Genomic DNA, 26,469 nt, shown 5'->3' with positions numbered 1-26,469 from the left:
TAGGCAGACTTTATTTTAGGCTTCAGACGTACAACCTTGAAGGCACCAGGAACCACCGTCTGCAATTTATATACAACTGTCTGTTATCTTTTTTTTTTTTTTTTTTGAGATGGAGTTTTACTCTTGTTGCCCAGACTGGAGTGCAATGACGCAATCTCGGCTCACTGCAACCTCTGCCTCCTGGGTTCAAGCAGTTCTCCTGCCTCAGCCTCCCAGGTGGCTGGGACTACAGACATGCACCACCACGCCCAGCTAATTTTGTATTTTTAGTAGAGATGGGGTTTCACCATTTTGTTCAGGCTGGTCTTGAACTCCTGACCTCAGGTGATCCACCTGCCTTGGCCTCCCAAAGTGCTGGATTATGGGCATGAGCCACCACACCCAGCCTACTAGTTCTATTTCTTTTTACTCCCTAACTGTGGACATTCTCTAGGACTTTGTGGGGCTTTTCTTTCTCTGAGTAACTTCTAAGAGCTGATCATTGTCACCTGTGTTAGCTGTTCTCTCAGTATCCATGTCCAGTTTCCTTGGCTTATCTTTGCCCTGCTGTTGTCCACAGCTGAAAATGTCTTTCATTATTACTCTTCTGAAACTTGCTTTGCCTCTCAAGGGTCTTGTCTTTCACTCAAGCTGCCATTCTCCTAGCCATTCATGGCTTGACACCCCAAGGACTTTATTCTCTCTTTTCATTTCTTGAGTCTACCAAGATACCAAGTTAGGTCACCTTTTCTTTTAAATCAGCCCCAACAAGGGTCCCCTCCTTTTCAGTCTTACTCCTCTGCTCTAATCCAGGTCTTCATACATTTTTGGGCTCTTAGCTGATTTCCCTGCCTGCCTCCTTCAAAGCCCTTTACCCACTGCAGAATCATATTCATCATGCCGGACTGCCACTGGCTTCCCACTCCGAAATTTGTTAGCCTTGCATTTGAGGCTTCTCCATAGGTGTTCACCCATGTCACCTGCTCAGCTCTGTGTGTGCTGCTCTTGCACAGCACAGACCGTCCACATGAGGACAGCTGGTTTCGCGCGTCCCCATTTCTGCCATGAGTATTCCTCTGCTCTTCTTGTTCCTTCTGCCCTCCACCCATCTTCCCCCCCCCACCTTACCCATCCTTTTCAACATCACTCGGTGCCCATCTTATTCACGGTGTCTTTCCCAAGGCTCTGCCCCACATTCATCCCGTCCTTCTTGATTTGAATACCTTTTATGTAGGAGCACTAGCTTTGTATTTCATTATACAGTTTCTATCAATCCAAAGCTCCTTATCTCTAATGCTAAATCCAACAAGTTTGGAAAACTGAAAGCTTTCTAATAGTCTTGGCACAAAACTCAAGCAAAACCTCCCTAAGTAGATATGAGCTGTCTTTTAAAAATGTATCCCATTTGGCCAGGCACAGTGGCTCATGCCTGTAATCCCAGCACTTTAGGAGACTGGGGCAGAAGGATCATGAGTCCAAGAGCTCAAGACCAGCCTGGGTGACATGACAAGACCTGGTCTCTTCTGAAAATACAGAAAAATTAGCCAGTCATGGTGGCCCATGCCTGTAGTCTCAGCCACTCGGGAGGCCGAGGTGGGAGGATTGCTTGAGCTTAGGAGGCTGAGGTTGCAGTGAGCCGAGATTGTGCCACTGTACTGCAGCCTGGGCAGCAGAGCATGACCCTGTCTCAAAAAAAAAAAAAAAAAAGAAAGTATCCCATATGACTGTTCATATGTTCTGCTGCAGAAATACTTGTATATCTGGTTGTGGGGTAATTGGATAGAATGGAAAGTGAACAGACTCATCAATTTGGTTTTTGGAGCTGCCACATTTCTTTAGTATTGTCCTTCTCAAACTGGGGTATGTTACCCCTGAGAGTGTGGAGGGATTATAGAAAGTTACAGCATACATATGCATGATTGCCAGGAAGGTCAAATTTATTAGATGATTTGAGGGGGGAAATGAAATAATAAAATGTATATCATGGCACAAAATATAAAATTTCCATGCATTGAAAAGATAAAATATGAGATTTCAAAGAAATTTAGGTACTGTGGGAGGTGGGGAGAAATGTATCCTCATTATCTGCCTCAGCTAGAGGAGTTAAAGCACTGCTCTCATATAGACAGAATTCTGACAGTTTGGGTTGTTGTATTTCTGAGTAGCGGGATGTAAGATTTTGTACTTGCAGAGTTCTCCAGGACCACACAAGATGGCAAAATCTTCTGAGACAGTGTCTGTGTCGAAGAAGGAATAACAGGAGTGCATCATCAGTCAGACTGACTCAAGGAAGAAAGAAGCATAAACATTAAGGCCACAAAGGATTACTTAGAAAAATCACTGTGTCATCGGTGAAACCCCATCTCTACCAAAAATGCAAATATTAGCTGGGCCTGGTGGCATGCGCCTATAGTCCCAGCTGCTTGGGAGGCTGAGGCAGGAGAATTGTTTGAACCCGGGAGGCGGAGGTTGTAGTGAGCCGAGATCGCGCCACTGCACTCCAGCCTGGGTTACAGAGCGAGACTCCATCTCAATTAAAAAAAAAAAAAAAAAAAAAATCACTGTTGTGAGGAGAATCGGCTTGACAACACAGGCCAATTAGGATGGTTTTCAAAGTTGTGTCTTAGGTGAAATAAGCCAGTCACAAAAACACAAATACTGTATGATTCCATTTACATGAAGTAGTCAGACCCGTATAGACAGAAAGTAGAATGGTGGGTGCAAGGTCCTGGGAGAAAGGAAATGGGGAATTATTGTTTAAAGAGTATAGAGTTGCAGTTTTGCAAGAGGAAAAAGTTCTGGAGATCTGTTTTACAACATTGTGATTATACTTAATACCACCCAACTGTACACTTCAAAATAATCAAGATGGTAAAGTATATGTTATGTGTTTCTTACCACAATCCAAAAAGAAGTTGTGTCTTAAGGTAGCCTGTAAACATCTCATTACTTTTTGTTTGTTTGAATTAAGCTTTATTACAAGTGTTCTTTCTCATCAGGTTTTGCATGGATATGTTATTTTGCTGTGTTCTGTTTTGTTTTTTAGTAGGCAAGAAATAATGGCAGCAGCTACAGGGGATCCTGGACTCTCTAAACTGCAGTTTGCCCCCTTTAGCAGTGCCTTGGATGTTGGTTTCTGGCATGAGTTGACCCAGAAGAAGCTGAATGAGTATCGGCTGGATGAAGCTCCCAAGGACATTAAGGGTTATTACTACAATGGTAGGTGATTGTAAATTTCATTTTCCATTGTCTTCTGTTATCCTCTCTGTCCTCCAGTATAGTGTCAGCTTTCCTTTAGAAAGAGACAGCCTTGTCTTTTGTAATCAGTGCTCTTCACTAGTTTCTATTTTACTTCCTGACTTTTTGATCTCAGTTCATTTTCATTTATTTTCTCTTGTTGTGGGGAAAAAGAAAGAGAGTAGTGAAACTCAAATTATTAATCCAAATAATACCCATTACTTAGCATTGCTGGGGGAAGAGATTGGAAATATTTTTTTCCATTGAATCTTTTTTATATTCTTGGCAAATGTCTCATATTCACAAGAGCTCTGTCACATTCTGTTATTATCTATCCATACATATATTATCTATGTAGCATAGATAATCAGAAATTGGATGGGGCGCCTTGGGCTCAACAAAGAGAAGAAAACTATTCATAAGCATTTTTGTTATGAATGCTGCTATTTCTGACTTGTCATTGAAAATGTGATAATGCTTCTGTCCAGGTGACTCTGCTGGGCTGCCAGCTCGCTTAACATTGGAGTTCAGTGCTTTTGACATGTGAGTATTTATTTGTTCAAAATCTGAAGTAAAGAACACTACTTTTGGCAAGGAATGAGCATGCTTACCTCCCTCATATGTGGACCACAGGAGGACTAGGGAAGCTCCCGGTGAGCAGAGTCAGCCCCCTTGTGATTCTTTTACACCTCCCATAGAGATGAATGCTAGCTGCTTAGGTCTCTCTGGTTCATTTTTCACCATGTATATCAGAGCCAATTAGGTGCCAGATGCCTTCTAGATTGATTGAGACATAGATAATATCCCTCTTGATTTTGATTGTAGTTAATATTTTGTGATCTTTTCTTGATACCTCTCTTGATTCACTCCTTTAGTTGCTTGTCTATGGGCATTGATCAATGAATGTTTATTAGGCTACTTCTGTATATAAGCCACTGTGCAAGGCATTATAGTGCTATGTAAAGGAATATGATAGATATATCCTTGAAGAATTTTTTTTATCTGCTTGGGAGCTATGGGGAGTTGCTGGAGAGAAGAGACACTTTTTTTTTTTTTTTTTTTGAGACAGGGTCTCACTCTGTCACCCAGGCTGGAATGCAGTGGCACAATCTCAGCCCACTGCAACCTCTGCCTTCTGAGTTCAAGCTATTCTCATGCCTCAACCTCCCAAGCAGCTGGGATTACAAGCACGTGCCATCACGCCTGGCTAATTTTGTGTTTTTTTGGTAGAGACAGTGTTTCACCATATTTGCCAGGCTGATCTCGAACTCCTGACTTCAAGTGATCTGCCTGCCTTGGCCTCTGAAAGTGCTGGGATTACAGGATCGAGCCACCACACCCAGCCAAGAGACACATTTATTGAGCACTTAATTAGGCAGTTTCATAAACATCTGTTCTTTCAGACTTGCCAGGTGTGATTTTTCTCTTTTTCAGATGAGGAAACCATGGGACGAATGGTAAAAATGGCTTGCCCAGGGTCACACCTAGCCAAATTTAGAAAGCAGGGGCGAGAGAAAAAAATGTATTTACAAATGTATTTCTGAAACCCAGTATGAGTAGCTACAGGGATTTTGCTATCTTCTACAGAAATAGAGAAACCAGGAGGGGGATACAAATTTAGGAGGAGATAAGTTTGGTTTAGAATATGTTGAGTTTGAGATGACAGTATCTACTAGAAATGTCCAGGAGGAACTGGAGTCGGGGAGAGAGGATCAGACTAGATTTGGGAGACATCCAGGTAGAGGAGAAAGAGAATAAAGATAGTCTCCAACTTATGGTGGTTTAATGACTTTTTGACTTTATGATGGTGAGAAAGTGATACACATTCCGTGGAAATTATACTTTGTGGACCCATACAGCCATTCTGTTTTTTCACTTTCAGTACAGTATTCAGTAAATTACCTGAGATATTCAACACTTTATTATGAAACAGTCTTTGTGTTAAGATGATTTTGCCCAGCTGTAGGCTAATGTAAGTGTTCTGGGCACGTTTAAGAGAGGCTAGACTAAGCTATGTCTGGCAGGTTAGGCGTATTAAATAGAGTTTTTATTTATGATTTTTTTTCAATTTATGGTGAGTTTATCAGGACATGGTAAGTCAAGGAGGATCTGTATAGTATAAGAACAAAAGGTGCAAACAGTGAATGGCTCTGATTAGGGAGGCGAAAGACGATACAGATCTAGCGAAGGACACAGGGGTTGTCAGAGGAAAACCAGAAAAGTGTTACAGAAACCAAAGAAGGAAATGCTTTCTGGAGGGAGAGAGAAACTAACAGTGTCAGAAGCACAGGGGTCAATGCCAGGGCTGTTGTGTTTATTGATTAAGTCATTGCGATCCTTAAGAATTCAGTTTGAGAAAGAGGGTGGAGTTGAAACCATGATGAGGGCCTTTAAGATTATTGAGAATTGAAAAAGGCTACAGTGGTTTTTCTGCTTTATTGTACCTCAGCAATATCAAGATGGGGAATTTTAGGAAGGTGAAGAAGTCTTTATAAGGTCTTTCTGGCTTTTGAAAGTGGCAATAGTCAAATATTAGGATATTTAAAATAAAGTGTCCCTAGAATTTTTTTTAATCTCAGAAAATCAATACTTTTTTTTCCCCTTTATCTCAATTCAGTTGCAAAATTTGAAAGTATGACGTACATCCACAATGAGGTTAGTATTTGTATCTTTAAAAATGTATGTGTTGGTGTTTCTCGTTCCCTTTGGAGCTTTCTTGCTCCATTGTAAATTCCTTGTGGTTACCTGTCAAAAGAAATAAAATCCTAATAATCTCTCTCTTGTTTCGGCAACTAACTTATTTTGGAGCCATTAAGATATAACGAGGAAAATATTGGAAATGTGCAAGCATTAAGTTGTCTGAAGATGGTACGGGGGAGCATCAGTAGTCTGTTTTGTGTAATCTGGAGAGCCTCATATTTATCTCAGACTAACCTCACTCCTATCCTTATCCTTCTAATGGACTGCAGTTTTGTTTGTTTTATAAGGTTTTAATGATTTTATTCTTTAGAACAATTAATTAGAAAAACACAGTTCACAGAAGTTAAGTTTGAACTTATTACAAAATGTGAGCATCTTAAACTTCATTAATCTAAAAATTTTGGTTAAAGGAGATGAGAAAATCTGTGATCCTGCAAGCTATAACTTTCACACAAATAGCTCATTTTCACTCATCATATTTTTTCTTTAACCATTGAATACCCTCAGTGTGTGAGGCACTGTGGTAGACAGTGGGAGGTGAGTAGAAATAAGATATAGTCCCCATTGTGTGAAAATAGCCCTGGATTTGAAGTTTGAAGATTTGGAGTCTATGGCTAATTAACTGTGCTACTTCAGTAAGCCCTTTTAGTTTTCTCAGCTTTTGTTTCCTCATCTTTAAAATGAATTCTTGCTTTCTAATGTTCTCTCCAGTTTTAAAAGTCTGTCACTTTCTGAGTCCCTCTTAGGATGGCTGGGAAGTTTAATGAAAATGCTTGGGACTTCTCAGAAGGCCTGATTTCTTTATTCCAAATTATTTCCTTTATTATTACCCCATCTTTGTTTTGATTGCTGTGTATCTGCATGGGTTGGTAGAGAAAGTCTTTATGAATTTTTTTATCAAAGAGGGAATATCTACAATGTGCAGATGTGTAGGTGTTAGGAATACAAAGACTTATGAAATACGTTCTCCAGAGCTCCTCTACTATATGAGAGAGAGAAGTAAAAGGCAAATATTTGCATTGTAGTGTGCTCAGTGCTGTAATAAGCATGGAGAGGTAATCATTATTTCAGGAAAACTTATTGATTGCTTCCTCTGTGTCTTCATAATAAAATGTGCCAGGCGCTGGGCATACAGACAGGAATGACATACAGTTGAATAGCTGACAATCCCAGTACTCACTTGTGGATGTCAAGAGTATCTCAGCTTTGCATAGCACTGGATAAGTCCCTTCTACTCTGTGCCCCGGGAGTCTTATGGATCTCTGCAGGCAGCAGCACAAGGATCCTGTTCTCTGAATTGTATTAGATGAATTGTCAGTCGAGTAGTATTTTATCAGGCACCAACTGTCTTAAACTGGAGGATGCTATCTTGAGTTAGGGTATCCTGCTTAATCAGACACAAAAATGTAAGGGTCCAAACACAAAGGAAGTTCATTTCTTGCTCATAGAATAGCCCAGGGCTGGTCCAGTCTTCTTCCATGTTGTGGCTCCATTATCCCTGAGGACTTTGCATTTGTGTGCTGATTAAGACAATTGTCACTTTCAGGTAACAACAGATTAATGAGGAAAGACAGCCAAGGTGGGAAAAGGTGGAAGAGACATACCTGGTCTTTTAAAGGCCCTGGCGGGAAGGGAGATGCATCACTCCACTCAGATTCTACTGAGGAGAACTCGTGGCCTTACCTGTCTAGCAAAGAAGACTGGGAAGCATGGAACCCAGCTAAAACGTTATGTGTGCTTTCTATTTCTATTGACAAGGAGGAAAATAGATTTTGATTGACAATCTCTATACCAATGTGAAGCTGATAAAGAATTTTCCACCGGGTGCGGTGGCTCACACCTGTAATCCCAGCACTTTGGGAGGCCGAGGTGGGCGGATCACAAAGTCAGGAGATCGAGACCATCCTGGTTAACACGGTGAAACCCCGTCACTACTAAAAATACAAAAAAAAATTAGCCGGGCATGGTGGCGGGCGCCTGCAGTCCCAGCTACTTGGGAGACTGAGGCAGAAGAAAGGCGTGAACCCAGGATGCGGAGCTTTCAGTGAGCTGAGATCGTGCCACTGCACTCCAGCCTGGGCGACAGAGTGAGACTCCGTCTCAAAAAAAAAAAAAAAGATAAATAAAAAAAGAAAAAAAATTATTTTTCTTTTCTAAACCTCAAGTTGGACCTAATTAGAGAAATAGAAGGCATAATTCTTGCCCTCAAAGAACTGAAAAGGTAGTGAAGGAAGTAGGAGTCTTACGCACACTCATATGTGTGGGGCAGAGACTGTGTCTTTCTTATTCTTTGCCGTATCACCAGCACCCAACACAGATCTGGGGTGTACTATTTGCTCAATAACTGTCTAATTGAATTACAATCGGTCTAAGCGCACGGCTGTCAAAATGATACGTGGTGTGGTTCATAGAAAGAAACTAGTGGACTGTGTTAGAGGATGTTACAAACAGGAACTCTGCGATCGCTAGGGAAGTCAGGAGACGACAAAGAAGCATGACCCCAAACTGACTGTGGCTTTCTGGGTTCCAAACATTCCCTGTGGGCATGTGAAGCTGTGTGTGAAGTAGATTCCTCCAGGTATGAAGAGCACAGGTGCTCTTCCAGAGGATTTATTCCGTTCTGACCACCTGCCTGCCTGTTGGCCAAGTGTAAATAACTGGTGCAACACAGCCCCAGCACTTTCCTGAGTCACCACTGCGAGACTGAATGAAGTGAAGGCCAAGTGTCTAGCTGTGATGTCCCCAAAGCAGGTCCAGTCTTCCGGCCTTTGTGAGATCCATTTTTACTAGGTTAGCATATGCATTATTGCAAGTTCACTGTTGGCCTTAGTATGTGGAGAAAATTTCTAATTCTGATTCTTTTTAGCAGCTATGTTGAGATATAATTCATATACCATAAAATTCACCCCTTTAAACTGTACAATTCAGTGGTTTTTAGTAGATTCATAGAGTTGTGCAACCATCACGACTAATTCCAGAACATTTGCATCTCCCAGAAAAGACACCCTTAGCAGTTACTCCCCATCCCCGCTCCTGCATAGTCACCAGCCCTAGCCAACCATAACTTTACTTTCTGTCTCTGAGGATTTGCCTATTCTGCATATTTCATGTAAATGGAACCATAAGAAACTAAACTAGTAAGGGTCAGAACCAAAATTTGAACTAAATTCTCTTATCTCCAAGTTTCAGGCTCCTTCTCTCTCATTATCACTTTTTAAATTCATTTTCCTGCCACCTCTCATGGTAGAACTTTAGTCATGAAAGATGCCTCTCTGAAGCTCCCGATTGTCCTGGCTAATTAACTTGCATAAGTGCTGATGCTCCTAGGAGCCTAGCCGTCTTGCAGTTGCTTGAGCTCTTGGTATGTAGTTTTCTCCTTTCACAGAGTGAGGCTTTGGTATGGCTCTTACACACCTGGGAAGTTTGGGAAGAAGGGCACCTTCCTCCTCTGTGCTTGTGTCCAAATTAGATCATAGCATGCTTCCTTCTGTTTCCACATCCTGTTTCAGCAGTAATTTCATAAAGCCAAGTCTGAATGTAGAAGGCCTAGTTTACCAACTGCTCTGCGCTCTTTGCCTTTCCTCTGGGCTTAATCTTTTCCCTTTGTGATTTCTCTCTCTCCAAGACCAGCTTGGATGTCCTCATCTCACCTGGATGAAAAATATTCTTTTATTGGAGGAGCATGGTGACAAACAACTTGTGATTTGCTGACTCATAGCTTCCAAGAGAAGGCTCTGGCCATTGAAAGCTAGCTTTCCCTGAGGACTTGGTGTTTGAGCCTGATAGATGGCAATTGACAGAGTCATTGAGCCTGATAGATGGCATTTGACAGAGCCATGTCATTAATTGCACCCCTTCATACCTGTTCTAGGTTTAGATTTCTACTTCAGCCCCATAAACCCAATTTTACATGGACTCTAAATGAAAAGACACAGATTCTTTTAAACTATGCAGCTATCATCAGTGCAGTCAGTAAAAAGGCATTCTGTCTGCATTAATTGTGACAACAATAGTAGGCTACTAATGAAATGAATATTTTCATTTAACAGTTATAAACTCTGAAATGCAAGTTAATCATTTCAGAGAAGAGACCAGATTTGTCCACATCTGAATTCATATTCAGAATCAACTCCTCTTCTCTTCTCCTGACTTTGCTTACTCTGAGGACTGTGAGGCCTTTGGGGGCAATGTAGAGTGTGTGAACCTGGTGGCATGACAGATTGACAGGTAGCCCAGGTGTGAGACGTTTTGTCTGTGAGACTCAGACAACCATCAGGGGCTTGCCCAGCAGCAGTTTTGTGCAGAGCCCTGTTTGGGGCGGGCTAGGTTGTGGGACAGTTAGGAGAACACGTACTTTCTATCCTCAGGGAGCTTACTGTCCTCCAGCTGGGTGGGTATGACTGTAGTTCTTGAAAATGCTCGAAAATATTACGCTGAGTTTTATGTGCCAACTCTTAGCAGAGAAAGTGGAGATAGCTTTCCAGAAGACGAGAGATTGGAGCAGGACTTTGAAGCCTGGGAGGGTCTGAGAGGTGGCGTAGGCATAGCACAGTACCTTGGGCTCAGCTAGTTCTGGTTTTAGATTCAAGCTCTGCCTATTATTATGTGACCTTAGGCAAGTTGCTTAAACCTTTAAATGGGGAAAAGAGCTGTTATGAGAATTCAAACTGTGCACAGTTCCTGGCTCAACAAACAATATTTCCCTCAGGTTAAAGATGGAAAGAAGAAGAAAAAGGAAATGAACTTCTCTTTGGGGGACAGTGGAAGAACAGCATCCTGATAGGTTAGAGTACAGGGAATATATGGGTTTTCCCTATACAGTTGCCTGCTTTTTAGTTCTTGAGTGATGATATTCATCTTTTCCAAGAAAACATACAGTTAATCTTCTGTTTGCCCTACAGAGCAATACCCTTTTTCTCCCACTACAGTGGTGGTTGACTTGTCTCTCTCTGGCTCTCTGAGTCCCAGCTGTGCCTGGCTAACCGTGTTTCTCTTGTATCTAGGAGTGCTCCCACCCCAGCCCGTTGCTGCCCAGCTGTTGGAACACTGTATAACACCAACACACTCGAGTCTTTCAAGACTGCAGATAAGAAGCTCCTTTTGGAACAAACAGCAAATGAGGTTAGCTGGGAAAACGTGATGTATGTGTCATATTTCCTGTGGTCCTGGCAGGTGCAGTGTTTGTGATCAGGCACATGGGTCTGCTGCAGAAACTGGCATATGATAGGAACTTAAAGACACTTGTGGGCTTGGGCGTATTTCCCAAGAGAGAATACTCCAGCTGTCTCCTTCTGTATTGGCAGGAAGGTCAGGGAGAGGACATCCAGGCTCTCACCTGGGATAGGCTGGAAATGACATGGCAGGGCAGAGGTTAAGTCATCAGTTTGCTGCTCATCTCCAGCCAGCATTTGGAAGCAGCCAGACCTCGGAGAGTTGTGTTCCTGTGGCTGAATGCTTCTGGGCACTCTGTTTATTGTCCCTTGGAGAGGCTTGTCAATCCTGTGCACCATGCGGTAGAGGAGATTATCATGTAGTCTCTCCAGTGTCTTCACTTATCTAATCTACTGCATCTGATTTTCAAGGCCTCTGTGGCCTGGCCCTGTTTTTCTCTTGTCCTTTCTAAGCTCTCACTCTTGCCCTTGCATTCTCTGAGTCTGTCATAGCAAATCACATGTAATTCCCTCCACCTACTTTCTGTTCTGTCCTCTCTCCTTGGGAACACAATATCCTCTCTGCCTGGAATGTCTTTCCTTTGCTTCTTTACATTGGAGTTAGTGAGAGGAATTAAAATGGGAGGCGGGGGCGGTTTATCCCAGTCCTGTCTAACCGCTTTAATCAAGGAGTCTTTATACCAGTCTTGATTACGACATGAATCTTGTTGGTGTGGGTGCAGTGGTCAGGTCCTGAGGCAGGCTTCCCTCACATCCCTTGGGATGGATACAGCTGTGACTCAGGAGAGGATGGTCGTTCTTCTTGACCTGTGGCTTGACTGCTCCTGGGCCTCCTGCTTTGGCTGCACATTTAAAAGGGAGTCTCCAAAGATTTGGGTCAGGCCTTCATCATCTTGGAAAAAAGCAGGTTCCCCACCCCCACATGAATATCCCACCCCTCAACTGGGGCCCAGAATTCTCCTGGCAGCTCCTGCCCCATGCTCCCTCGGCTTACCAGAAATTGGGAGCCTCTCTTCAGTGGTCCAGCTCCTCCAAGACCAGTATGTCAGTAGCAGGAACTTACTTCTGCTTACTTATTTCCCTCTTCCACCCATACTTAGGGAATGATTCTTATTAGTGCAACTGTTTGGTCTTGCTTAGTAACACCAAGTTTAGCTACGAATCTTAGCTACAAAAACATCTTGTGATCCATAGCTGCTGACCAGCACCAGCGTTTGCTCCTAGTTTCAGTACTTGCTGAGTATGCATAAATTTGAAGTTTGCTCTTCTTTCTTCATCTCTCAGGGCAAGATTATCTCAAACAAGGCTTCAAGAAACCCCTGTGTGTATTTTACAGTACTTCCTTTGAGAGCCCCTCCCAGGCTCTTCACCCTCCCAGTTGCCCAGCTGAGTCTGCAGAGAATTCCTCCCATAAATTCTACCCACTTCTGTGACAGCAAATCCTACATGGCGGTGAAGTTATACGTTTATGCCGGTCTCTCTCTCTAGACTGCGAGTGTCTTGAGGGTAGGGACTGACCATGTCTTTTATTTCTGTAACCCTGATGTGCCTGGTATATAGTAGACAATAAATAAATATTTGCTGAAGGAGATTGTGAAGACATGAAAATGGCCTGGTTGCCTCCTCTGTGCTGAGATCTGCTGAGAGGAGGCGCCTGGGCTCCCTCACTTGGCTTAGATGTTGAAGGAGTGTGGCTGGGAGAGAGGCAGTGTGAAGTGGGCAGAGTGAGGTAACAACCCACTTCATTGTATGGGGTAAGTGGTGCTGGGCCTGCAGGAAAGAAGAACCTGGTGCTTTTCAGCTCCACACTTTGCCTGGAAGTGAGAAGCTCAGAGATGCCTGGTAACCTGCCTTGACGCTTTTCTTTTGGCAGATATGGGAATCCATAAAATCAGGTGCTGCTCTTGAAAATCCTGTACTCCTCAACAAGTTCCTCCTCTTGACATTTGCAGTAAGTAAATGGGCTCTCGGTTGCACCGAGGCTGGTGAGATCCCCTGGCTCAGCCCAGTGTACCCGTAGAACAGTGTGCTCTTCTCTCTGAAGCTACTACCTTCTGTTATTTGAATAATAGCTGTTAACGAAATGCTCATTTGATTAGTGGCCAGATAGTGCTGGCACCTATTACCGATGCTAACTTAATTCACCCCTATGGATCATACTGGCAGTAGTTGCATAGTTTATATAAAACAGGGCATCATACAGTCAGGTTCAGGGAATGTTGTTTCATTGTTGCTAATGCCTTTGTTAAATACCGTCCTACAGAGGTCCATTGAAATAAAGGGAAGGGGCTTCTGGATTAGAGGAGATCACACTGCATAGCTTGACCACAAAATTGCTTGTTGATTTTTTCGTTTTTTGTTTTTTTAAAGTCAGCAAAATGTTTTCTGTAAGCAAAATCTAATTAAAATGAACATTGAGGTTAGCCTTGAAAAGGAAATCGTATTAGGGTAACATGTGCTGCCCAGTGAAGAAGGGGTAGAATGTAGATGGAAGGACCTGGCCTTGGTGAGGGAAAAGTAGGGAAAAGGTAAGAGTTGGTTATAGAGATACCAGCTATGCAAACACACAGATACCAGCTATACACACATGCAAGTGCACACACACAGCACACAGATATATATATATGTATATACATATGTATATAAAACTAATTTATATCCTTTATTATTATATTGACTATATAACATTCTGTCAAATGTATGTTCCATAGATTCCTGTTATATATTTAGGTGGTTTCTAATATTCACTATTATTAAAAATGCTAGTCTGGGCACAGTGGCTCATGCTTGTAATACCAGCACTTTGGGAGGCTGAGGCAGGTGGATCACTTGAGGCCAAGAGTTTGAGACCAGCCTGGGCAACACCTTGTCACTACAAAAAATACAAAAATTAGCCAGGTGTGGTGGCGCCTGCCTGTGGTTCCAGCTACTGGGGAGCTGAGGTGGGAGGATCATCTGAGCCTGAGAGATTGAGGCTGCCTGCAGCAAGCCATGATTGCACCACTGCACTCCAGCCTGGAAAACAGAGTGAGACCCTGTCTCAAATTAAAAAAATACTGTGGCATATTGAAAAATATATAATATTAGCCATATTGGTCTTTTTTCCTGCTCATTTTACTTCTTTAGAGTAAGTTCTTTGGAGCGGGTGTATAAACACCGTAATGTTGCTGTGGATTAAGTATGCTGTTTCACCACAGTGTCATCAGCTTTGGATATTAATTCTCTTTCCCACTTTTTATTTTTTGCCAAGTTCTTCCGTGACCTCCTACCGTTCCTCCTGGATTCCTAGATGTAGGGGAGGCCTCTGATTTATTGCCCAAGGCAAAAGAGGGTATGATAGCAATCAAACAAGGCCAGTGGGTGGCTATCTACAAGGAACACATTTTCTAACAGTTACAATGCTTTCTATGTAATAGTGGAGGAGAGAGAAAAATGTTTAAATTTTTTGTCTGATTACTTGGCTCAATTTGGCATTTATAATTTGTCTATATGTTTGGGTAATTCTGTAGATTTTTTTTTTTTTTTTGAGATGGAATCTCACTTTGTCTCCCAGGCTGGAGTGCAGTGGTGCGATCTCAGCTTACTGCAAGCTCCGCCTCCTGGGTTCACCCCATTCTCCTACCTCAGCCTCTCGAGTAGCTGTGACTACAGGCCCACGCCACCACACCCGGCTAATTTTTTATACTTTTAGTAGAGACAGGGTTTCACCGTGTTAGCCAGGATGGTCTTGATCTCCTGACCTTGTGATCCGCCCGCCTCGGCCTCCCAAAGTGCTGGGATTACAGGCATGAGCCACCACGCCTGGCCTGTAGGTTCTTTACTGGGGTAAATTGTAAGTATTGCTAGTTAAAGATTTCTAGTTACTTGAACGTCAGTACGCTTTCTTTACCAAGAATTCTCATTAGTAGAACATGCTGACAGTTTGCATTTAATGAGAAAAATAACATTAGCTCTTACTTAAAGTTTTAAGGTTTGCTAGAGTCAGTATGTGTGTTGGTCTTGTTGCCTTGTTTACTGAGCATTATTAGCCTGGCTTAAAACAAAATTATAAGTATCTATTTTTTAAAATCTTCAGACACTAAGGACTTTATGTTTAATTTAATGGAGGTCCTTTGTATCCTGAAAAGAATCCTAAGAAATGCAAGCCTTTTGGCTTTTGAAGATGACCTGATAAAGTTTCTTAGAATTTGTGAGGTCTGGCCGGGTGCAGTGGCTCATGCCTGTAATCCTAGCACTTTGGGAGGCCGAGGTGGGCAGATTGCCTGAGCTCAGGAGTTCTAGACCAGCCTGGGCAACATAGTGAAACCCCGTATCTACTAAAATTAAAAAAAAATTAATTGGGTATGGTGGCCAGCTACTCGAGAGGCTGAGGCAAGAGAATTGCTTGAACCCGGGAGGTGGAGGTTGCAGTGAGCCGAGATCGTGCAACTGCATTCCAGCCTGTGTGACAGAGCAAGACGCCATCTCCAAAAAAAAAAAAAAAAAAAAGAATTTGTGAGGTTCTTCATCTTGAATTGTTTAACCTTTTACTAAAGATCAGTTATGACAAATCATTTAAGTACAAAGAAGAGAAAATAATCTCTGGAGGTGTTTTTGCTTTACTTCTGCTGTTTTTAGGACTCATAGGACTAGACAGTTCATTAATTTCAGTTTTGCAGTTCATTTTGCCATTGTGAAGAGGGAATTTGTTCTTAGTTGATCAGTGAATAGCAGAATTAGAGACCGCAGAATTAGAGAATTATAATGGTAGTTATAAAGTCTAATAACTACCATTATTAGACTTTCTCATCTGTACACATGTTTATATATACATTTACATTTTAAAAGTCATCTAGTATGATTTCATTTATATGAAAAGTCCACACTAGGCAAATCCATAGAGACAGAAAATAGATTAGTGGTTGCCAGGGGATGAGAGGAGGGGGAATGGGGAGTCTCTGCTAATATATATGAGATTTCTTTTTGAATTGATGAAAATATTCTGGATGATACAGCCATATCACTATACTAAAAAGAAACTACTAAATTATATACTTTAACATGGTGGATTTTATGGCATGTGAATTATATCTCAATAAAAGGTCATTTAACAATCATCCAATTTTAATTGTTAGCAAGATTCAAGAAGAAATATTAATTAGTCACATAAACTGCATTCATATTCGGTGGTCACAGGCTTGTAGGCAAGCTGCCAAATACCCACATATGTCTGGAATACTACCATGAATTTAATTAAGGCCCCAAAAGCTGTAGGAATTCTGAAGCAAGAGCCATTAGCGTGAGTGGGAACAGAGTCAAAGACAGCCTCACAAATCCTTTCCCCTGGGTCACCTACCCTGGTGGGGGATGGGTCAGATACACCCGTGAAGATGTAACCTCTTCTATTCACCCATGCAGCTTACTACTTAGAGCCTCTCCGTGGCTGTAATCATGCACTCACTTTATCTCTGCTCCGTTCACAAAGTGAGCTGCCTGATGTCTGGGACTGGGGTTTATTGTCATCTTATTATCAGTGTCTTATGTTTTGCCTTATACATACCAAGGGCTTGATAGTTGTTGACTTAAATCCACTAAGGCATTTCCAAAAGCAATATTGTATTATTTCAGGCATGCATAGGTATGTGAATAGCACAGCTTCCTTAATAACATGCACTTTATTTGATTGTGAAGAGAATGGTAACTATTTGGAAGTTGTGCTTCTGTAGATAGTACATTGAGTATGTATGGTCAATGGAAAAAAGCTTAAGTTTTGGAAGCAGAGTTCTGATCTCTTCTCTGCCCTTTGCCATCTTTTTTGTTGTTGTTCAGGTTTTTTACCCCTTTGTAAGATTCAGTTTTCTGTTTATAAAATGAGATAATAATAATTACCTCCCGGGGGGTTTTGTAGGTTCAAGGATGATGATGATAATAACAATTACATATTGCACATTTTCTGTTAGCAAGTGGCCAAAAAAGTATATTGTGTTTGTCATCATTTTATTAGTGGTGGTATATGAGACTATTTTGGAAATTAAAAAGTCCTTTATTTGATCATGAGTTCTGCTGGGGATGAGGATATTTGACAAGCTGGACATACTTGGTTTGCATCAGCTTTGCTATCTTAATTGGCCTTGTGAAGCTACATTAATAGGTGCGTTTCATCTTAACCTAATGGTGCTATTCTAATAACCTATTTATATTTTTTATTCTAGGATCTAAAGAAGTACCACTTCTACTATTGGTTTTGCTATCCTGCCCTCTGCCTTCCAGAGAGTTTACCTCTCATTCAGGGGCCAGTGGGTTTGGATCAAAGGTTTTCACTAAAACAGGTATCAACAAATAACCAAAATGCACAAAAAATTGGGTTGAATGTGCAAGAGTAGTTATCTAGTGCTTTCCAAAGACAAACAGGTACTTCTTTGGATGAAGAGGTGGTGACTGAAATCCTCCAAAGGTGGTACTAGGAGCAGACTTATTTAGAAAATGTTTGCAAAGTCTTTTTTTTTGTATATATATTTATATATATTTTGAGACTGGGTCTCACCCCCGTTACACGGGGTGTGTGCAGTGGCACGATCATAGCTCACTGTAGCTTCAACTTTTCAGGCTCAGGTGATTCTCTCATCTCAGCCTCCTCAGCACCTGGGACTATAGGCATCCCACCACACCTGGCTAATGTTTGTCTTTTAACAGACACGGGGTTTTGCCATGTTGGCCAGGCTGGTCTTCAACTCCTGGGCTCGAGCAATCTGCCTACCTCAACCTCCCAAAGTGCTGGAATTACAGGCATGAGCCACCCTGCCTGGTCTATAAAGTCATTTTGAAGATGTAATGAACAGTAATTTTCCAGGTTTTCAGTGGTATTTGGTGAAATGCTAAGCCAGTAAGGGGGAATTATAGGAATATTTTGAAACACTGAAAGAATTTACCAAAATGTGGACTTCATTTTCAATGTGGGGAAACATAAGGCAGTATACTCTGGGAACAAGTCTTTGAAACAAAACAGAAGGCATTCTCCGACCCTGGTACCAAGTTGCAAAGCTTTTCTACCTGGAGCAGTACATGCAGAGTTAGTCAGTGACATTTGGGATAGATAATAAGGTCATTAGAGATGGTTCCCAGAACAGCAGTTAAAATAATCAGGCTGGTAAAACAGAGACCCTAAACTAGAAAATTCTGATTGTTGTTAAAGCAAAGATTATGTGTCAAGATGATTTGAATTTGTGAAACACATCGATCACTAAAGCCCTGGATACTGAAGCCATCATTCAGGGAGCTTTCTTGGAGCTGTTCAGGGAGCAGCCATTATTGATTAAAAATTTTTTTTTTTTTTTATTTTGTACAAATCCAAGGTTGTGGTTTTGTGGAACTAATTTCCCAAGAAGAAATGTAAGTGGGGAAAAAGGATTTTGGATGAGGATTGACTGCTGGCAGGTATGGGGTTTCTTTTATTGAGGACAAAAATGTTCTATAATTATTATTTCTGTGGTGGTTGCATAACCCTGTGAACATACTAGAAAAACAACACATTGCATTATGTACTTTAAATGGGTGAATTGGGTCAGGCACGGTGGCTCACACCTCTAATGTAATTCCAGCACTTTGGAATGCAGAGGTGAGCAAATCACTTGAGTTCAGGAGTTCAAGACCAGCCTGGGCAATATGGTGAAACCCCTTCTCTATAAAAAGTACAAAAAAGCCGGTCATGGTGGTATGTGCCCATAGTCTCAGCTACTCAGGAGGCTGAGATAGGAGGATTTATTGAGCCCAGGAGGTTGAGGCTGCAGTGAGCTGTGGTTGCCTGGGTGACAGAGCAAGAAAGGCAGCTTGGAGCCAGAAGGAAGACACCTGTCTCAAAAAGTAATAAATGGGTGCATTGTATGGTATGTTAGTCATGTCTCAGTAAACCTGTTGAAGATTATGGAAAGGTTCAGGGTAAAATTCATCGGGGTAGATTCATGTTGGATTATCATAGGAGAGAAAGAATGTTTGGTTACCTCTCTAAAACTCTGATTGACAGCTTAGGGAACCACCATGTTGTACCATAAAATGTCCCTTTGTGCTCCTAAGACACACACCACCATGCACCTGGAAAGCGTTATATAAAAGCTAAGTGGTATTATCTGGAGGCACTTCTATGTTCGTTTGCTGTAAGAGTAAGAGGAGTGTGATCAGTCATTTCCAGTCTTCTGGTTTTGAGGTACCTTTTATTTTGAGTTAGTTTTTAGCTCAGAACTAGATATGTAATTTTCTAGAGAATAACGATGTGTTTTCTGTTTTCAGATTGAAGCATTAGAGTGTGCATATGATAATCTTTGTCAAACAGAAGGAGTCACAGCTCTTCCTTACTTCTTAATCAAGTATGATGAGAACACGGTGCTGGTTTCCTTGCTTAAACACTACAGTGATTTCTTCCAAGGTCAAAGGATGAAGGTCAGATAAACTTTGAGTATCATTTTATTATATAGTTTTTAAAAAAATCTGAAGTTCATGTTACAAGAGACCACTGCAAAAGTCAAACTTGTTTAGATTTCCTTAGCTTTCAAAGGATGTTAAGAACATTTCCTTATCTCTACCCTCTCCCACCCCTGCAGTTATCGAATCAGCTCCTCCAGGTTTTTCTAGCTCTACTACAGCTCAGAGTAATTTTGATACCTTACTCTTTTTTTTGTTTGTTTGAGACGGAGTCTCGCACTGTCGCCCGGGCTGGAGCACAGTGGCGCAAACTTGGCTCACTGCAACCTCCGTCTCCCAGGTTCAAGCGATTCTCCTGGTCAACCTCCTGAGTAGCTGGGACTATAGGTGCCTGCCACCACACCTGGCTAATTTTTTGTATTTTTAGTAGAGATGGGTTTTCACTATGTTGGCCAGGCTGGTCTTGAATGTGTGACCCATCTCAGCCTCCCAAAGTGCTGGGATTATAGGCATGAGCCACTGCGCCCAGCTAATACCTTACTCTCTATTAGTGCTAAAGTTATTTCCTTTTTCCCTCCTGATGTATTTTACCCTTATGTTTTAATTTTTATTCCCAGAACTACCTGTAGTTCAGGCCCCTCATATCACACTCCTGGACACCTAGAATCTTGTTTCCATGTTGCGCAACAGAACTATAGAAGAATCTCCCTTGAACTACCCACGTTTAGTGTATCATTCATTGACCCAGAGCCTAATAGTGTCTTCCTTCTGGCTCCAAGCTGCCTTTCCTACCTTATCTTCCACTATTTTCCTCATAAAGCATTGCTCCAGCTAATCTTATCTATTTTTCTCCAGAATCTCCATCCCCTTCCCATCAGATACACCTAAAACTTTTTTTGTATCTTTCTTTTTCTCATGTTGTATCATCTTCCTAAAACATTCTACTTATGAAAACCCTAAGAAATTCTCTCTGTCCTTATTGAAGTTCTATCTTCACTGTGAAGCATTTTCATGGTGTGGCCATATATGATCTATCCGTATCTGAAGTCATTGGATTTATTCCCTGATCCTCATTTGCAGGTCCCGTACCTTGTACAAATTTCTTTTTGTGCCATATTAGACTGTAAGCTCCAAGAGGGCAGGGCCCAAGTCTTATGAATTTGTGTCCGTATAGTGTCTAGTACTTGTCTGAGGCCCTCAATAAAATTCTTTTGAATGAATGAAAGAGTACTGTAAGTGTCTTTTAGAAGTGATCAGATATATAGGAAGTTGTCTTAGCTATACAGGAGACTATGAATTAAAAATAACAAAGATTTATGAGTGTTAGGAAGTTCTGAAATCAAATAGAATCATCTCCATAGCCATGTGAATATATCAGAGCTGAAAAAGGGAAGCCTTTAACTGACGGTCTGGTTATTCTTTAGCCTGAACTTAGGATGACTTTTTTTTTTTTAAAGCACATTTTAAAATCAACTGCATTTACATTTTATTTTTCAGAGGAAGCCCTTTTTTTTTGTTTTTCTTGTATTTTTAGTAGAGGTGGGGTTTCACCGTGTTAGCCAGGATGGTCTCTATCTCCTGGCTTTGTGATCCGCCCACCTTGGCCTCCCAAAGTGATGGGATTACAGACGTGAGCTACCGCGCCTGGCCCAGAGGAAGCTTTTTAAATTGAGGACTGAAGGTTGAATTTTTATTAAAATTCTTTCCCCCAGGTGATTTCACAGAACCACAGCTAAATCAGTATAGCAGTAAGACCATTAATAGCTTAAAGTCCCATCTAGTGTGAAGTCCTGTTGTCATAGCAGGCAGGATTAAATGGCCTGTGTTTGGAAGTGACTGTGGGTCAGGTTATATATGGTAAATAAGTGGTCCTCCCCAAAGTACAGCTCTACCAAAATAACAGTTTGAACAATGCTTTACAATTAATTTAAAAGGGACTTCCACATACTTGCTCTTTCTATAATAACTCTGTGGAACAAGTGTTAGTTACTAACTGTGGTTAGTTAATTAGTATCTGCATTTTCTGTTTGAGACTCAAAGTCACATGACCACATTGATTACGAAGCCTATGCCCTTTTTTTGTTGCTGTTGTTGTTGAGGCAGAGTCTTGCTCTGTCGCCCAGGCTGGAGTGCAGTGGCACGATCTTGGCTCACTGCAACCTCTGCTTCCCAGCTTCAAGCGATTCTCCTGCCTCAGCCTCCCAAGCAGCTGGGACTACAGGTGTGCACCATCATGCCCAGCTAATTTTTGTATTTTTAGTAGCGATGGGGTTTCACCATATTGGCCAGGCTAGTCTCAAACTCCTGACCTCGTGATCCACCCGCCTTGGCCTCCCAAAGTGTTGGGATTACAGGCGTGAGCCACTGTGCCTGGCCACAAGCCTATGCCCTTTATACCATTCCCTTGACCTTGGGGAAAGTGCATAACTTTTGTTTGTATTAGTTTATCTGTTAAATGGTGGTATTGCCACCTCCTTTTGTGAGGATTAAACATGATAATGTGAATAAAATGCCAAGCACATGGTAGATGCTCAATGTTTCCACTTCCTTTATGTTTCAACAGCAGCATATTTTGAAAGACAGCAGATCTCTGGGGTCTCCTCTGAAGTGCTCTGGGGGATTCACCAGTGCCCTGTCCCTGAGTCTAACTGCCTGTCTGCTTGTCGGGTTCAGGCACATTGTCCTTCACTTGGTTACGGTTATATCTCAGGAAAGCCTGGAATTACTCAGCACATGTGATGAACACCTCCTTATGGGCCAGAAATTTTGAGATACAATTGTACTTGTTCTCACACAACCTAAAGTCTTCTAGAGGAGAGGAGACATTGACCTGTGGAAAGTTCAGTAGAAATTCAAGTAATGGAAGATAAGTTCAAAATATTGATACACGTGGTACTTTGGTTGGTCGTCTATGCCTTATCTTATTCTAGAAAAGATCACCAGAAGCCTTAGAGCGTTTCGGCTTCATGGGAGTTTTATAGCCTTCATGCCGCCCTTCCTACCTGTGGCCCTGAATGTTCCTGTCTCTCCTCCGCACTGCTGTCCAACTGCATTTTCTTTTTTTTTTTTTTTTTTTTTTTTTTAAGACAGAGTCTCGCTCTGTCGCCCAGGCTGGAGTGCAGTGGCCGGATCTCAGCTCACTACAAGCTCCGCCTCCCGGGTTTACGCCATTTTCCTGCCTCAGCCTCCCGAGTAGCTGGACTACAGGCGCCCGCCACCTCGCCCAGCTAGTTTTTTGTATTTTTTAGTAGAGACGGGGTTTCACTGTGTTAGCCAGGATGGTCTCGATCTCCTGACCTTGTGATCCGCCCGTCTTGGCCTCCCAAAGTGCTGGGATTACAGGCTTGAGCCACCGCGCCTGGCCCAAGTGCATTTTCTAATGTGTAAATTTGATCATATAACTCTTCTACTTAAAACCCTTCTAAGGTTCCTGTTGACTTCAGGATAACGTTGAAACTACTTAGCTTGGCATTTGAGGTCTGTTCCGTTCTGGTTCCTGTCCATCACTAGCCTCATTTTATATTTCCCAAGATACATCCTGTGCTCTGGCTACCGCTGTGTCCTCCAAATGCCACATGCTTTCCCCCCATCTCTCTGCCTTCAGATATCTCTTTGTCTCCCTTCTGTCACCTGGCAGCTGCCTCACCTACCCTTCTGACTCATCATCCCAGGATGCGCTGGCTGGCTGATTGCACCATTTCATGTCTCTCTTCTGTGTTCTGGTAGCAGCCTCCCTCCTAGCACTGACTGGTCTCCAAAGTAATTGTTGATTCGCTTTTCTGCCTGCCCCACATCCCCAGCCTGTCAGCAACTTTAGCACTGAATCTTGTTTGTCCCCACTCTGCATCCTCAACATTTAATGCAATGCTGGACACTTAAGAGACACATGATGCAAGAATGCTGAGAGGAGAGAGAGAGAATTGTGAACTAGTATGAAAATTAAAGAAGGCTTTTGCCGGGGGCAGGGTCAAACCCTAAAGAAATAATTTCTAGACATCATTTTCAGTGGTTCTTGCTTTTATTGCATTAACCTCATTCACTCTCTTTAGCATAATGCCAGTTTCCCTTTGAGCCACGACATTTCCTTGAAGGTTTTCACCCTCTTTTTTCAAAAATAGGCATTCTTTTCAGTATGAATTCCTGCACTTGTGCTCTGGCTTCATGTTTTACTTAATTCTGCCCCCTCCTCCTCCCACCAGCACTTTGTTCCCTAAAAAGTCACTGCTTCTCTTTGAGCCCTGTGTCCTCATATGTAGGATGGAGAAATATTGGAATCCCTCTGAGTTTCTCTCTTCCACCTGTTTCTCTTCTGGATTATCTCATTGTGCCTGCAACGCCAGAAACCATTTCCTCCCAAGTAATTCAGTTTTCTCCCACTAGCCTGAACCTCCCTCTGGACCCCGGGCCACATTATCCAGCTGCCTGCTTGCCTCCTTCTGCACCTTATAATCTTTATCCCAAGGCTGGTCCTTTTCTGGCTTCACTGGCTCAGAATGATGCTGCCTCTATCCAGTCACACGAGCCAGAAATCTGGTCATCCTACTGGACAGCTGTCTTCCCGCTACCACCCCTGTGTCTTATGGATTTCATGTCCTGAATATCTCTCAGCCCTTCTGCCACCACTTCAATCTCTGCTGTACTGCAGCAGCTTCCTAACAAGCCTCCTTGTATCTACTCTGGGCTTCTCCAGTTCATTCCCACATCATCCCCACAGTTTTCTTTAGAAAAGCAGATCTGATCATGTCCCTATCATAATGAAACACCTCAATGTCTTCTTCCCTGTGCTCTAAGAATAGGGGCTAAATTCTTTCATATGGCCTACAAGAGTCTGTGTGACCTGGCCCCTGTGGGCATCCAGCCCCAAGTCATTCCACGTTCCCTGCCATAGGGCTTTTGCATGCACCTTTTGCCTGGAACTCCTCTCTCCTTTCTCCACTTCTACCTTTCCCTCCCCTGACCTCCCCTTTGCTCTGTTAAGTGCCCACTCTTTCAAGGAAACCCTTCCCTGACCTCTATAAAAAGGTGTATTCCTTCTGTTGCAAGCTCTCGTATCACTGTGTATCCCTTCTTTTTCTTCTTTTCTTTTCTTTCTTTTTTTTTGAGATGGAGTTTCATTCTTTGTTGCCCAGGCTGGAGTGCAACGATCTCGGCTCACTGCAACCACCGCCTCCAGAGTCCAAGTGATTCTCCTGCCTCAGCCTCCCGAGTAACTGGGATTACAGGCATATGCCACCACACCTGGCTCATTGTTTTATTTTTAGTAGAGACGGGGTTTCGCCATGATGGTCAGGCCAGTCTCAACTCCTGACCTCAGGTGATCCACCCACCTCAGCCTCCCAAAGTGCTGGGATTACAGGCATGAGCCACCACACCTGGTCCATAATTTTACATTTTCTTGAGTGATCTTTGATTAATATATTTTTCTCCCATTTAAATGTAAGCTCCACCAGGACAGGTACCCTATCTTTGATTTCCCAACATTGTGTCTGCATCCCATAGCAGAATGCCTGGTGTGTAAAATGCAATAAAAGGATGAATTCATGCATAAATGAGTTGTGAAGACTGGAGATTGCTCATGAGAAGCACCTGGTCAGTGTCTGGCACACAGTAGGCCTTCAGTGAGTAGAGGGTAGCTCTTAGTATTAGTTCATTGTAGGTGTTCTCTTGGATGTGAGCATTCTATTGTCTGGTTAAGGCCATGTGGTTTACAAAGGCTTTCCCAAATTGTCTGCACACCTCAATTTATGTCTAATGAGGTACACACATGGTTACTGGAGTGACAGGAGACAGAATACAGGGGAGGTATATGATCTGCGTGGCTGATTCAGAGCAGGGGTTCTTAATTTGCAGTAGGGTGCAAATGCATAATGTCTCAGAAGGTTTTGGAAGCAGTGGATCCTCACCCCAGAAAAATACACATCTACATGTAGTTCTGCATCTATTGTCAGAGATGCACAGAGCACTGAGACTCTCGGAGGCCCTGGCTTGGAGGAAGATTAAGGAAAAGACAGGAGTTAGCCTGCCTAGCAGGGAGCCTGTGGATTGTTAAGGTCAGGAGGTGAATGAGTCCTCTTTGTTCCAAGTCAGAGTAGGAGCTTTGCATGTGGAGGTACTGTTCACTTGTGTGTGAAGCCTTGGCTGACTATGAGAGAGTGGGTACCTGCCCCTGAAGAGGACACATTGCCAGCCACCGACAGCAGGGACTGCCATGGTCTCAGTTTTGACCGTGTGCCCAGCATGCAGCTGGTCACTCATACATGCTATCACTTATCCTTACACGCCCTGCAAAGTGAGTAGTGTTGTCTGCATTTTACAGAGAATGGAAAAGAGACTAGGGAATGGAAGCCTCTTCACATGTGAATGATCTTACTTCCTACAGTCAGAATGCTTCCTGTAGTGAAAAAGGAAGCAGCCATTTTTTTCTGCTCAGCTCACAGTGTGTTGGGGTAGAGTAGGAAGGCTAGACTTCAGTTCCCAACAGCTTAATGGGCCGAATCCTCTGAGCCTTAGTTTCCTTAGTGTGTATAAGCATACAGTAACGACACCCCCTTCCTTGTAGGTGGCTGGGAGAACTAAGAGTCATTAAGTTTCACTCACATGTTCTAATTGTTCCCACTGTATTTTCTTAGAACGTTTTTCAGTTTTCATTTTCTTTTTTTTTTTTTTTTTTTTTTTTTTTTGAGATGGAGTCTTGCTCTGTCGCCCAGGCTGGAGTGCAGTGGCCGGATCTCAGCTCACTGCAAGCTCCGCCTCCCGGGTTCACGCCATTCTCCTGCCTCAGCCTCCCGAGTAGCTGGGACTACAGGCGCCCGCCACCTCGCCCAGCTAGTTTTTTGTATTTTTAGTAGAGACGGGGTTTCACCGTGTTAGCCAGGATGGTCTCGATCTCCTGACCTCGTGATCCGCCCGCCTCGGCCTCCCAAAGTGCTGGGATTACAGGCTTGAGCCACCGCGCCCGGCTCAGTTTTCATTTTCAAAGGAAAATTTT

The 26,469-nt window shown here is 42.6% G+C and overlaps 1 protein-coding gene across 4 annotated transcripts in view; it reads left to right on the top strand.

Moving 5' to 3' along the window:
* ATG7 (autophagy related 7) overlaps positions 1–26,469 on the top strand; it is a 269,659-nt gene that overhangs the window by 18,610 nt on the left and 224,580 nt on the right. For 3 of the 4 annotated variants that reach the window (XM_073009844.1, XM_007985239.3, XM_073009843.1), the window contains exons 2-7: positions 3,026–3,198; positions 3,705–3,759; positions 10,920–11,037; positions 12,961–13,038; positions 17,279–17,395; positions 19,350–19,499. In XM_073009844.1, coding sequence (XP_072865945.1) covers positions 3,039–3,198; positions 3,705–3,759; positions 10,920–11,037; positions 12,961–13,038; positions 17,279–17,395; positions 19,350–19,499 — 678 coding nt within the window. In that variant the 5' untranslated portion in view covers positions 3,026–3,038. The remainder of the gene's footprint in view (positions 1–3,025; positions 3,199–3,704; positions 3,760–10,919; positions 11,038–12,960; positions 13,039–17,278; positions 17,396–19,349; positions 19,500–26,469) is intronic. The other variant, XM_007985240.3, reaches the window with a different exon arrangement.

Source organism: Chlorocebus sabaeus, chromosome 22 (assembly GCF_047675955.1).
Source record: "Chlorocebus sabaeus isolate Y175 chromosome 22, mChlSab1.0.hap1, whole genome shotgun sequence".
Lineage (NCBI taxonomy): Eukaryota > Metazoa > Chordata > Mammalia > Primates > Cercopithecidae > Chlorocebus > Chlorocebus sabaeus.
Note: the sequence above shows the minus strand (reverse complement) of the source record. Positions and strands in the feature narration are given on the sequence as shown.